This window comes from Abramis brama, assembly GCF_963993115.1.
Source record: "Abramis brama genome assembly, chromosome: 17".
Taxonomy (NCBI): domain Eukaryota; kingdom Metazoa; phylum Chordata; class Actinopteri; order Cypriniformes; family Leuciscidae; genus Abramis; species Abramis brama.
This window is the reverse complement of record NC_139979.1, coordinates 17,223,389-17,236,196: the sequence shown is the minus strand read 5'-3', so window position 1 is coordinate 17,236,196 and position 12,808 is coordinate 17,223,389. Positions and strand designations below refer to the sequence as shown.

Here is a 12,808-nt window from a genome sequence, read left to right as displayed (position 1 = left end):
AGTCTATTTCTCATACAAAGCTATTGTACAGCTTCAGAAGATTTGGAATAAAATGCACGAGTCACATGGGTCACTTGTTTGATACTTTTAATTGCTTTTGGTCCCTTTTGAAGCTTAAAAGTTTCATTTCCCGTTCATTGTACAGTAACTGCATGCCAAAAAGCATTGAAAACACAGTCAGTCATGACACAATGTTCAATTTTGGGTGAATTGTCCCAAACCTCAGAAAACAAAGTGACCTTTGACCTTCACTAACACAGAATCCTCTCTTCAAAACAAGGTCTTCTCCTCGTTCTGCAATATGTTTCTGTACCTCAAACTCCATCACTCCCTTCTCCCCTCGTTTTCCCCCAATCCAGCCCCTCTGTCCTTCTTTTTTCCTTTCTATCATTACCCCCTCCCAGCCCTCTCTGCGCTTGTTCTCTCGCTGTGTCTAATCACTCCGCATTAATACCTGCATTCCGGCAGCCACAGGAATGTCTTAACAATGTAGCCTTGTCCTTTAACTGCTGCACAGGTACAAGAGCATGTGTATGTGTGTGTGTGTGTTTGTGGTCACATGTATACAGAAATTGAGAAGACATAAATGGATTTAAATGCCCTGGACCCACATGACCAATAAATAAATAAAATAAAATAAAAACACTACCATTCAAACTTTTGGGGTCGGTACAATTAAAAAATAAAATAAAAAGTTTCTGATAGCAGTCTCTTTGAAAAAAAAAAAAAGCTCACCAAGGCTGCTTTAATCAAAGCTACAGTAAAACAGTAATATTTTGAAATATTATTACAATTTAAAAGAACTGTTATTTTAATATATTTTAAAATGTAATGCATTCCTGTGATGACAAAGCTGAATAATATTTTTCTTTTACATAGAAGTCAATGGGGCCCGTCAACTGTTTGGTTACCCATATTCTTCAAAATATCTTAATATACAAGGTATATGTATATGCCAAAGGAAAACTGCAACTGAATTCCACAGCCATCAGCTGCATTTTGATAATTACTCGTATTGGATTTTATTTTCTCTTCTGATTATACTGGCTTGTATGTACGACTTGTATGACTTACATGATGTCACCATTTGCAGAATATAGTGACAGCAGCTAAAAAGAGAAAAAACAAAAAGAGAGAAAAGGAAAGGGGCTTCCCCCAAAGGAAAAAAGAGAGACGTTAACAAAGCGAGTGAGAATGAATGAAGGACAAAGGAAAGGGCAGAGCAGTGTGAGAAAGTTGCCTTCAGCCCAATGAGGTACAGTATCACACTCACAAACGGGCAACACAAGCATTTCAAAGAGACGGGGAGGGAGGGAAAAATCTCCAGATCTACCATCTGATCCAGGATGGATGATTTTAATGAACATGTGTCCTCTGTTCTCGCTCCATCAGCCCTCCCCACTGCACCAGTCAATATGCGCCCACACGCCCACTCCTACTCCCACTCCAACTGTTAATTGACTAGGGAATTCCACGTGCCTATCACCATGATTACTTGGCAGGGAACGGAGGGGTTAGACTGACCGCTGTCCCAAAAATGTTCAGCCAAGGTGTGGAGTCACAGCCGCCACTGTCAGCGGGCGTTCCACACCCCATATGAGACACAAGGAGGACCAAAGACACCAACAAAGTCCCTCAAACATATGCCCAACAGATTCTATCTTCCAGTGCGTGTCAACGTCTTCCCAAAATAACAGTCTAATTAAGTCTGTCTTAAAGAGTCAAAGCCCTGTGTGTCTTAGTGCAGAACCATTTCATGAGCTTCTGTGTTTTTAACGAACTGAACTAATCCATCGTAAGCCAAATGCCACCATTGTCTGTTTAATTGTATTTTAAGAGATTCTGGACTCTGTGAGGAATAGACAGCAAACAAAGAATTACTGGCCCTCATGAAAGCTTAATTTGATCGCACAAAGTCCATATCCTTTGATAATACATAACAAGATTTTCATTTGTGCTACATTTTATTTCTCAAAACTCAATAAACCAGTATATTATCTTCTGAGATCCTGGCGCTGGTATAGAAATATCCTTCCCAAAAGAGTTGAAGCATAATGTGAATCTTACAAATTTCATCTGTGTTCTCTGCAAATGAAAATTAAATCCAAAACCAATTACTGTCCATTAATAAGATTTCAATTGAGAGCAAATGGATGGCTACAACCTTTAAGAAATGACAAGGTATGAAACCTGAAACTCAATTGGAAATGTAGCCATGCTAGCTGTCAGTCATGCTGGTATACCGTACAGGGAAATCACTGATTGGTTGAGATTATGCAAGGGGGGGAACCAATGCTGGAGCCCCGCAGGCCTGAATATGATTATCAAGCTGTGTGTCAATCAGAAAGGCAACAGAATTAGAGTTGGCACTGCGGTCCTTGGGGTCCATCAGACCACCTTCCTGATTAGCTATCAGCCAGGGACACTCATTAACCACAAACTAAAGCAGAGTGCTTGCTAATCTACAGGGATGAAGGGTTTCGAAGGAGAGAGAATAAGAGCAATCCCAAAATAAATCATAAGTCATGTTTTTCAGTGAAAATGTATAAACATCTTTAAAATCAGATAAATATATTTAAGAAGCAAAATTGCATACGATTGCGTAAGATAAACAATTTTAAAGTGTATTTTATTTTTCTTTATTTGCAAAAAAAAAGGCTATATATTAGCAAGGGTGTGTTAAATTGATCAAAAGTGATAGCTAAGACATTTATAAAGTTTAATGTTAAAGATTTCAAAGAGATGCTGTTCTTTTGAACTTTCTGTTAATCAAAGAATCCTGAAAGGTTTCCACAAAAATATTAAGCTGTTGTGTGATATATACAGTATATATATGTATATATGTATATATATATATATATATATATATATATATATATATATATATATATATATATATATATATATATATACTCTGAAGTTTTATGAAGTCGTTTGTAATTTTGCTAATGAAGTACATTTATCATGTTGTTTTAATGATGTTTACATATTCTCAGTGGAAAACGAGACAAAAATACTGATCAAGAAAGTGAATTTTTAAAGAGCAAGAGCAAGGCGTTGGTAATATAAGTCTTCAGCTCCTTGCTATATAACTTCTTCTGGTGCTGGTCATATTTAAACACATGTACACACAGGTTTTACAGCATACACGACAGCGAAGTGTGTGTTACAGAGACAGAGCAGGCTGTGGGGGTTGAGGTTGAGTAAAGCGAGATACACTCTTCTCCCGCAGGTAATCACCTGAACATCTGTCTCCTGAATGAAATGTGATCGGTCACCCAATCTCAGCGTGTGAACGGGGAAGCCCCAATCTCAGACATTCAGACCCTCCCCAAATGTTTGACTCGCACACAATCCCTCAGGCCACGTAATGTGCAAATATTATAAATGTTTTTTCACACATTTGAATGGCCAGAAACCACCTTGCTATTTTGCAGCATTTTTCAATCATGTAATATAATGTACCTCAGACATAAACATACTCCCAAATGCACTTCATTTGTTTTAAATTCACCAGAGGGCCTTGTGGTGCTTCACGGGTCAAGCACTATTAAATCAACAATGCGGCTCGTCAAACAGTGTCCATTTTCGTTGAAGAGGTTAACAATGCTCGGCTAACCATTAACCAGATTTAAATAAAAATAGTGTCTCAAGGAAAAAAAGTGTCCTTCATGTTAAAGGCCCACACTGTGCAAAATGGAGAAAGAATGATTGTGAAGTAGATTGCTGATGATAAATCACAGTCGGAAACACAAAACATGGATGTCTAGTTTCACCCACTGAACTATGATTCAATATTTAAACAGTGATAAGCAAAATTGTAACGTGTAAGTGAACATCAAACAAGAACCAAACATTTTACATTTCTCGTAACTAAACGATCTGTGTGAATATTTTTCAGGTGGTGTGAGTGCAAACAAAAGATTAGGATTACAAATAGTGTTTGTGTGTGTGTGTGTAATCTTCAGCAAGACCACATCTTGAAGGGTCTGTCGAGTGCGGGGCAGTGAATAGCTCAGCCTGGGGGGTGCGCTCGACTAACCAAACAGCCGTAAGCTGAGGGCTATAAAGGCTTTTCTCTCCCTTGCGTCAGAAGACTGTTCTCCAGGGAATGTTTGCCAGCTGATAGTATGAAGACAATGGTCACAGTCTGTGTGAGGAAAAGGATGTTTAAAGAGCTCTTAAACAAGCACTGTTTCAACATGACTTTGTTTTCAGTCACATCAGGTAAAGCTGGTACAGTTTAAACCAGGTGCGATGGAGGTCCAACTGAGATGTGACCAAATGACCAATGGACCAATAGTCTCCATTTTCCCTAGTTTCACAACCTGCAAATATGAAAGTGTTAAGACTCGCAAACTTCAAATGTCATCAGAGTTAATAAGTGTGAATAATTTCTGTGAATCATTTAATAAAATAATGACTTGATTATATTTAACTTTGAACTTTTTTTAACATTAACATTTTGAAATGCAACAATGGCTGCAAAATCACTATTTAAAAGCAAATAAATTAAAGAAAAGATATTAACATTTAATAATATACGGCTTTTAAAACATTTTAATTTTTATATAAAATATTATACATACATATATATGAGCAATATGAGTAAATATATAAGAAACAACAACGGAGTGTCTTTAAAACCCCTCTTTTGCACAGAAACAGTTGAGCCCAAGCCTCCTTTACTAATTCTAAAACGTCACTTTAGAGTAAACGAAGGAACATTGAGTTGCTTTATTGAAGCTTGTTGTATTAGAGTAGCCTACAGTATTATGGTGATCAACTAAACGAGTGTATTACCTGCATCTGATTTGGCATTCATTCCTCAGGTCGATGTCCATAATATTATATCAAAAAATCAGTTTGAATGTCCGCTGAGGAAAGCGATTTGTTCATCTTTGTCTTTCCAGCAACAGCGCTAAAACAACTTCCGTGTTCTGACTTAGGCTACTCGTAAAGACAGTCTTTGCCACCCTAATGGCGTAATAATAAAGTCCATGTCACTGTCCTTTCTCAATGCCAAATACGGCATTTTATTTATAAAATAATATTTATTGAACAACAATATCTAAATTAACAATAGCCATATAAAAGACAATAGGAAATAAACACAAGCAAACAATTCAGTCAAATTTACAATAAGCAGCAGAATTTTAAGTGAAATATAGCCTAAATATAAAGTTATGAAACTTAATTTTCTGGAACAAGTTATAGATTAATTAGACCAAAGATTGCCCATTGAAATACCCCAAATGAATTATATCTCATGTTTAACCACTATCTACATAAGAGCCAGCGGCAAATTCCCAAAGGACTGGCTGGGATGACCCTGTTCCAATCAGATTCTAGAACCAAATACATGTGAAAATTTTAATATGTTAAATATGTTTTAAAAAAGTGTAAATAATTTTTTTTATTATTATTATACTGTACTGGACAAAAATGATGTCTGGCCTAGGAAAATTGTCATCTTCCCTCTTTATTCAAATCTTATTAAAAAGGTGTTAAAGATTTTGTAAGTATATTGTGTATAGTCAGTTGTTTTATTTGTGATAACGCAATGAAACATGCCAAATTCTTCAGACATAATTTTTGGCCAGGCTGTCATACAAATAAATAAAAACAAGAAACAAGAACCAAAATTAATAACTGATTATGTTGCAGTTAATGTATGGGTCTTCCTATGAGATTTTGTTTTTGCCAAATTATTTTGTCAGATAAACACCTTAACCATGTTAAGTGTTTTGTTCTAATCCTCATATTTAAAATATTATATATTTTATATATAATATTACTGCATTCTATTTATGGATATATGTATTTTCAAATATTTTTATATTTATTTAAATATTAAATAGTTTATGTAAAATATAATTTTTTAAGCTATTATTGCCCAGCCCTATATGTAATTAAGCCACAGGTCACCGATGACAGAAGACAAGCTGTAGAAGTGCGCCAAGATGAAGCATTTCTTGTAAACCAAATCCCAAAACACTGCTAGGAGAAACAAATCAATGCAGAACAACTAATGTCCATCTCTAAATCGATACTGGTATAATAGAGCTTAGGGAGATGCGGCAATGTACTACAAGATGGCCGATAGTATAGCATGACCTAAGTTCCTCGCTAAAAAACGATATTTTCCCCAAAAGGAAACCCATCAGCCCTGAATCCATTAAGAATGCCTGTGAGAGGCCTCAGGATTTGCGTCGGCCAATCGCCCTTACAATCTCCACAGCTAAATGGATCAGCCGCTCTTAACCTCGTCTCCCCAAAGAGCCTCTGAAGCACCAATTCTTCAAAGCACTATGCCCCAGCACACAGATGCAGCTTTTCACTGTGCCTCATATCCTTCGGCTCCCCACTTTAGTATCAGACCACTTCAACATCCTTCACAGAAAACAGCCATCGCACTCACACACACACCATATCTTCCACTGTTTCCTGTATGCCACTAATAACAGCCTTGAAGCTGCAGTCTTGGAGAAATCAAAGGGCATCAGGCTACCGAACTTCCTCTATCTCTGTTTCTGCCCTGCCAGGATGCTTTGTAGTGTGGGCAGAGTGTTTGAATGCTGAAGGACTGGGCAGGACCCAGATTTCATGAAAGATGGGAGGATCGGTCGGGGGCTTGAGTGCAGACAGAGAAGAAGAGGGGAGGGGAGATAGAGAGATGCTGCTTTTTTATGAAAGAATGACTCAATCAGAAATGGTTATAAATTCTGAGTGAAAGAGCTCAGCAGGTCTGCGTGAATAAATTCTTTCCTGGCATTACAGATTCTATATAGACATGCTGTCTGTCCTTTCGTTCAACCTCTGTGTTGTGTACGAGGCAGTTATCTATGCCGGAGCACGCACAATACCAACCGTAAATCACAGAAAACATCAATGGTCACCCACTGATCGCAAACACCACCGCCATTACTGAAAACAAAGAGAGAGACTAACATACACAGAAGTAAGCCAGACAGAGCTAATCCACAGCATTAAAACTCTCAGTGTGTGTTGTGTGTCTGGTAGTGCAACATCTGCAGCAGCATCAGATCAGTCAATACGTTTACATTCACTTCAAAAGTACAATTTAGTTCAGCCAAAAATTACAATTCTGTCATCATTTACTCATCTTTTTTGTTCCAAACCTGTATGATTGTTTCTTCTGTTGAACAGAAAATAAGATATTTGAGAGAATTTTGTTAATTTAATGAAAGACAATCAGGCCCAAAACAACATCGACTATCACGGCATGGAAAAAGAACTGGAGCCATTTCTGAAAATATGTTGTGTTCCACAGAAGAAAGAACGTCATACAGGTTTGGAACAACATGAGGGAGTACATTACAGAATTTAAATTTTTTGGGCCACAACTATCCCTTTAATAATTCCCAACACATAAAACCAGGTACTTACGCTAAAAAAATTATTTTGTATTATTAAACATATAAAACATACTATACAAAATGATTATAAATGATTATAAAGCTTATCCACGATTGCCATCAGAATTGTTAAAAATCAAACACAAGCAAGTTCAGATGTTTCATTAAAGATAGAGAAAGCTACACAATCAATTGTTTTAGTTTAAAAGTGAAATACTTTAATAGTGACAACCTTCATAACATTAAAAATAATGCTAAATTATATCCGATGTACTGTACATATTATAAAAGTGAAAAAAGTAACACATTTATGGTTTGGTGTCGCTTTCCTGAGATAGTTGTGGGGATACCCAAGACAAAAAAGATCAAGAAATACTGGTTTAGATGATATTAAGATGAAAGATGGCTGCTTAGTATCTCTCATTCAGAGTGACCATGTGGTTGCTGCTGCTTTGTGCCAGCAAGCAGTGAGCTTTCCTCAAACCAGCTGCCAAAAGAACTGCTGCCAATCCAAAAACAAGCTTTCATGATGGGTCTTAGAACAATTAAAACAAGCCCAAACACTCTTGATTATAATTTAAGGTGTTATGAATCATTTAGACTTTCTTCTAAGAAGTAACACCCTGTGTCCGAATGTGCCTACTTCCCTAAGTGAAAAACTTCCCTACTACATAAGTGAAAAACAGTACATAAAAAGAGAAGTATATCTGAATTCACAATATAAAATAATAGGCAAAAATGACCCTATACTTCTGCCGAGATTGTGAACTGTGCAAACTGTGGACACTTTACTATCCCATGATGCCACAGGAGAGAAGTTGTGAATCAGAGAAGCAACGCAATTGATGCTGTAGGTCACGTGATGAGATGTCTTAATTTCCTCAGTTTAAAACATTAAATAAAAAACTTTTAATTTTCTATATTCTTTTTTTTTGTTTTAACCACAAAGTGAGTTCTTCATGCGAGTTCTTCAAATGCTGTACCTCATCAAATAGTATGTGATTTCAGATGCAGCTATAGTTATGTCAATCTGTAAATGGCATTTTTTGATAATCAAGTCTAATTTCCACATTCTACAGGGTCATGAGGCTGTTAAACCACTAAAATGTGACCTATGTGTAAAAAAGTATCTATGGTCTAACACCAAAGTGCCATATTGTGATCTTGGATCAAAACCATGTGTGTTGTGGTTGCGTGACTTGCTTTCACTGGCAGCCTGCGCGTCCATCTGTGCCGAAAGAAAGAGAGGCAGAGAAATAGAGACGGGATAGAAAGAGAGAGAATCTGGGGGGGGTTGAAGAGTCAGGGGGCGAGATGTAACCTGTCCCCTGCTGAATGCTTCTCATTCCAAGCAGTGACTCCCCCCTCCTCACGGGCATGAATCACAAAGCTGATCCGAGAGACTGGGGCCCACAGCAGAGAGCCAAATCACACACTCTACCGCCTCTTTCCACTGCTATCATCATCACCGGCCAAATTAGCACCTTGGTTTGAACGGTTACACAACGTGTGGGTTGACACTGCACACACAGGTGTGCGTGACTAGCTTTATGCCAGGTGTGTGTGGATGGATATCTATAGGAGCTTTGAGCTCGCAGAAGCAACCTCAGACATAAGATTGGCTTTTATCTGCTGGCCCAGCACAAAGAGCAGGTTTTAATTTGAAGCCTCCTAATTCCATAATAATTACTGCCGGCTGCAGGGGGTGATGTGTGTGCGTGCTCACGTTTGATGCCGCTGCGGTTGGGGAGGTTCTGCTGAGGAGAAAATGTAAGCAAGGAAATGACTGGGGGAAATAGACAAAGAAGGGAACCGTGTTGTTTCTGCGCGGCTCCTTAAAACTCAGCTGACAAGCTGTCTCAACAATTTTTTACGCCACCTACTGACATCCCACCACGATCAAATGAGCAGCCACCAAGGTGCTGCACCGATACCGCCTCAGGATACTCAACTAGGGATTGAAAACGCAAATTATATTGTTGAAATATCACCTGAGAGGTTATTGCTTTGGTATCAGTGCTGGTGGTTACAGTAACAAGGTCATGTGGCTCCGATATGAGGCTGGACGGGAACCATTTTAAATGCTAATCACTGAGACTTCCATTATGAGGCAAATTATATGAAAGCTCTAGCAGAGGCTGGCACACCTCTGGGAGAGGTAGGCAACAAATTGAAATGAACGGGCAGAGTTCCAGCAGCTGTCATTTGGCAGTTAAACGCTACAGATCAATTGAAATTTATGCCCGGAAAGAGGATAAAGTCATCAAAACAGGTTTTTCTGAGGACACGCACAAAGGATGAATGAAGATGCTGCAGTGTTTGTGGAAGTGTAGCGATTTTCAGACCCAATGAGAAGTCACGGATCATGTGGGACAGGTATGAGCATCAGATCTGACAGATATTGGCATCAAAAGAAAGTAACTGCGGATCCCATGATCAGCCCAATTAAAGGACATGCAAAAAAAAAAAGTGAATTCCTAATGCCGTTTGAGTTAAAGAGAGAGAGAGAGAAAACAGCTACAGAAGAGAAGATCTCACAGGACCTGCTTTCAGAGCAACAGAAGCATCACTGATCAGTGCATTCAACACCAACGCAGCAGCCTGGAGACTTGACTGAGCTCATCAGAAGAAACACTTCATCTGTCTGTTGCTCCACGCGTATTTTCAAACTCTGGACATGAGAGGAGTCTCAAACAATGGAATGGTGCAGAGGGATAGGATAGGTAAAAAAAAAAAAAAAAAAAAAGGACTTCCGATAGCCGCAGAACTGAAAGAAGGTGAGAACACTGGAAGAACCAGATACACAGTAAGGGAGGGGAGCGAGAGAGAGCCTTAAGAGCAGACAGAAAGATAAAACACAAGTACCTCTGGGATGAAGAAGAATGTATGCCTGGGAGGGTTTTTTAGTTTTTAGGGAGCATCTTTATATGAGTGTTTTTACTCACAGTCATGTTAAAGTGGAAAACATATAGATTCTCAATACTGACTAAAGTCAAATTGTCTGTCATAAATGTAAATTTGGCATCAAAATGAAATCTTATCCACAAGTCAAACAGTGTACTACTTTGCATTTAGGCTTCATTTTAAAAGTGGTAATACATCAACACATATGCGAGAGAGGTGGTAAAGATGGTCAGTCTGAGGCAGAGCTAGAGGAGGGGCCACGTTGCCCCTGTGCTGAAACATTATTGGTCATAGGCTGCCAAACACTTCAAAGCAGAACAAAACTACTAACTGAACCGCAGGGTGCAGACAGTTACGGCCCAATGACCTTGGTAGCACAAAGCACGTTCATATATAATTGAAGAAAAAAAAAAGATAATTTAACAAAGGAAAATTGATAGTTGCGTTCATCAGAAACTGATTTTGCTGTTTTTCATGCATATACCCATATTTTAACTCTTGTATTTGTATTGTAGGCTACATAATAATGGCACCGAAGCACACAATTCTGGTAGTTTTACATCTACACAAGATTTATGTAATAAATTCAATAAATAGTTTAATTCAATAATTCAATAAATAACTATAGTTTTAAATGTCGAAAATTGTTAACCGCATTGTAAACGCAAGGTGACGAGTTAACAAAGATTTCATTTAAGCCATTATTTAAGAATATATTATCTGATTTCAAAAAAATCTAAGAATGAGGTTGTAAATCCAAATATCAATAACGCGTAATAATAATCATACTGACGTTATATTGGAGTCTGGCAGCCGCACACTTGAACTCGGATGAAAGCAAGCGCGTCTATCCGGCGACAGCGCGCGCGGAGCAGGAGCGACCCTCCCCTCCTCAAAGACCAAGACCAGTCCAGGTTAACCCTTGAACCATTCCCTGACTTAAACATGAGCAACATACCCTCATAGACGCCGACAGCCACAAAATAACCTGTATAATACGTCCCCCCTAAAGTTCCTTTCGACACTTCAACTTGCGCTCACGGTAACAGGTTGTTCCAAGAACCAACAGAAAAGTAACCTGCTCTTAATTTACTCCACATTCAAACAAACCATTTACGTTTATTCACTGAAAATTATTAAGTAAAGCTTGTGACTGGGTAAACAAAACAATAATTTATGCTTTTAATTAGCCTATAGTAAAATCGCAAATTTTCTAAGTAGCCTATTCTCATTTGTAGCCTCCTTACCTTGCAGCGCTACAGCAAGCAAGGTGCAGCAAACCCCGAACCGTCCCAACATCGTTCTCTCCATAGTTGCGTCTTAACTTGGCGGCTTTGTTTCGCGTCGCGTCGTTGTATTTCTCTGCAGCGTCTCGTCTCGGTACAGCTCCTTCGCGCTCACACGCAGCAGTCTAGTGCGCTCCCCCGTCCTTCTTGGCGCAAGAAATCTGATGCGGATGGCAGTGACTTGGCTGATATATTTGCACAAAAGGTGACCGTGCGCCCCTCCCCTATCCTCTCTCTTCCCAAACGAGTAAAGTGCTACTGGAGTGAACACATACAGCCAAGAGACGAGAAAGACTTTTACACGGTATACCAACGGCTAATTATAAAAAAAGGTAATACTTTGAATAAAAAATGATGCGAGATAAGTTTAAGAATAAGATTAATCTTGTCACAGGGCTGTTTTGATGCCCTATGTAGTAGCCTAACTTACTCTTGCACAAAACGTGGGGGGTAAACATATATAACGTGTTGCTGGCTATAGATTACAGGTTTTGTGTGATTGACATGTAGGCTACTTGTTTCTAGCTCTTCCATCGGTTTAGACAATGTATTTGTGTGTCCCTTTGGAAATAGTCTCTAAGCCCACACTTGGTTTCAAACAGGCATTCCTGGGATAGCTGGAGCAAAACAGCTGCTTCACTTTTCTCAGGGCAAGAGTTGGGTGCGCGGGAGAGAGAGCGCGTTATCGAACCCGATAAGAGGAGAGGGGCTTGGGAAATGGAGTAGGGCAAAGAGATGAAAGAATATGAGGGAGAAGACAGGAGGTGGAGCTTTTGTGTTGGAGGGAGAGGATGCGGTGTGGTATATTCAGCTGTGTCATTCATTACTGTTATTTTGCGCTATTCTTGGGTCATGACAGCACAGCAATGTATTAAACTGCCTTTCTCATGACGCCTGAAGTGACTCTTTGCACTTCAAAGTTCACATAGACACCGGCTATGCACAAGCATTGCTTTAGCTATACTCTAACGCCTAAAATCCAGAAGTTAGGGAATATTCAAAGGGTCCTCTAGGAAAAATGGGTTAAAGTTAAAGTCTGTTTTCAAGAAACAGATAAGGCCTTGCTTTGGGAAATTTCTTAAAGAAATATGTATTTTCCAGTAACAATAACATCAGAGATGAGGCAGACTGATATGAAAAGCATGGCTGTAAAAGGTTCAACCAGAAATGAAAAATCTGTAAACATTTACTCTCCCTCATGTTGATACAAACATGTATGATGTTATTTTCTGTGGAAAT

The 12,808-nt window shown here is 38.7% G+C and overlaps 1 protein-coding gene across 2 annotated transcripts in view; it reads right to left on the bottom strand.

Annotated features, from left to right (window-relative positions):
- Positions 1–11,733, bottom strand: part of bcam (basal cell adhesion molecule (Lutheran blood group)) — a 53,057-nt gene extending 41,324 nt beyond the window's left edge. For both annotated transcript variants that reach the window (XM_084088805.1, XM_084088804.1), the window contains exon 1: positions 11,531–11,733. In XM_084088805.1, the coding sequence (XP_083944931.1) occupies positions 11,531–11,594 (64 nt within the window). In that variant the 5' untranslated portion in view covers positions 11,595–11,733. The remainder of the gene's footprint in view (positions 1–11,530) is intronic.
- Positions 11,734–12,808: the final 1,075 nt, after the last annotated feature.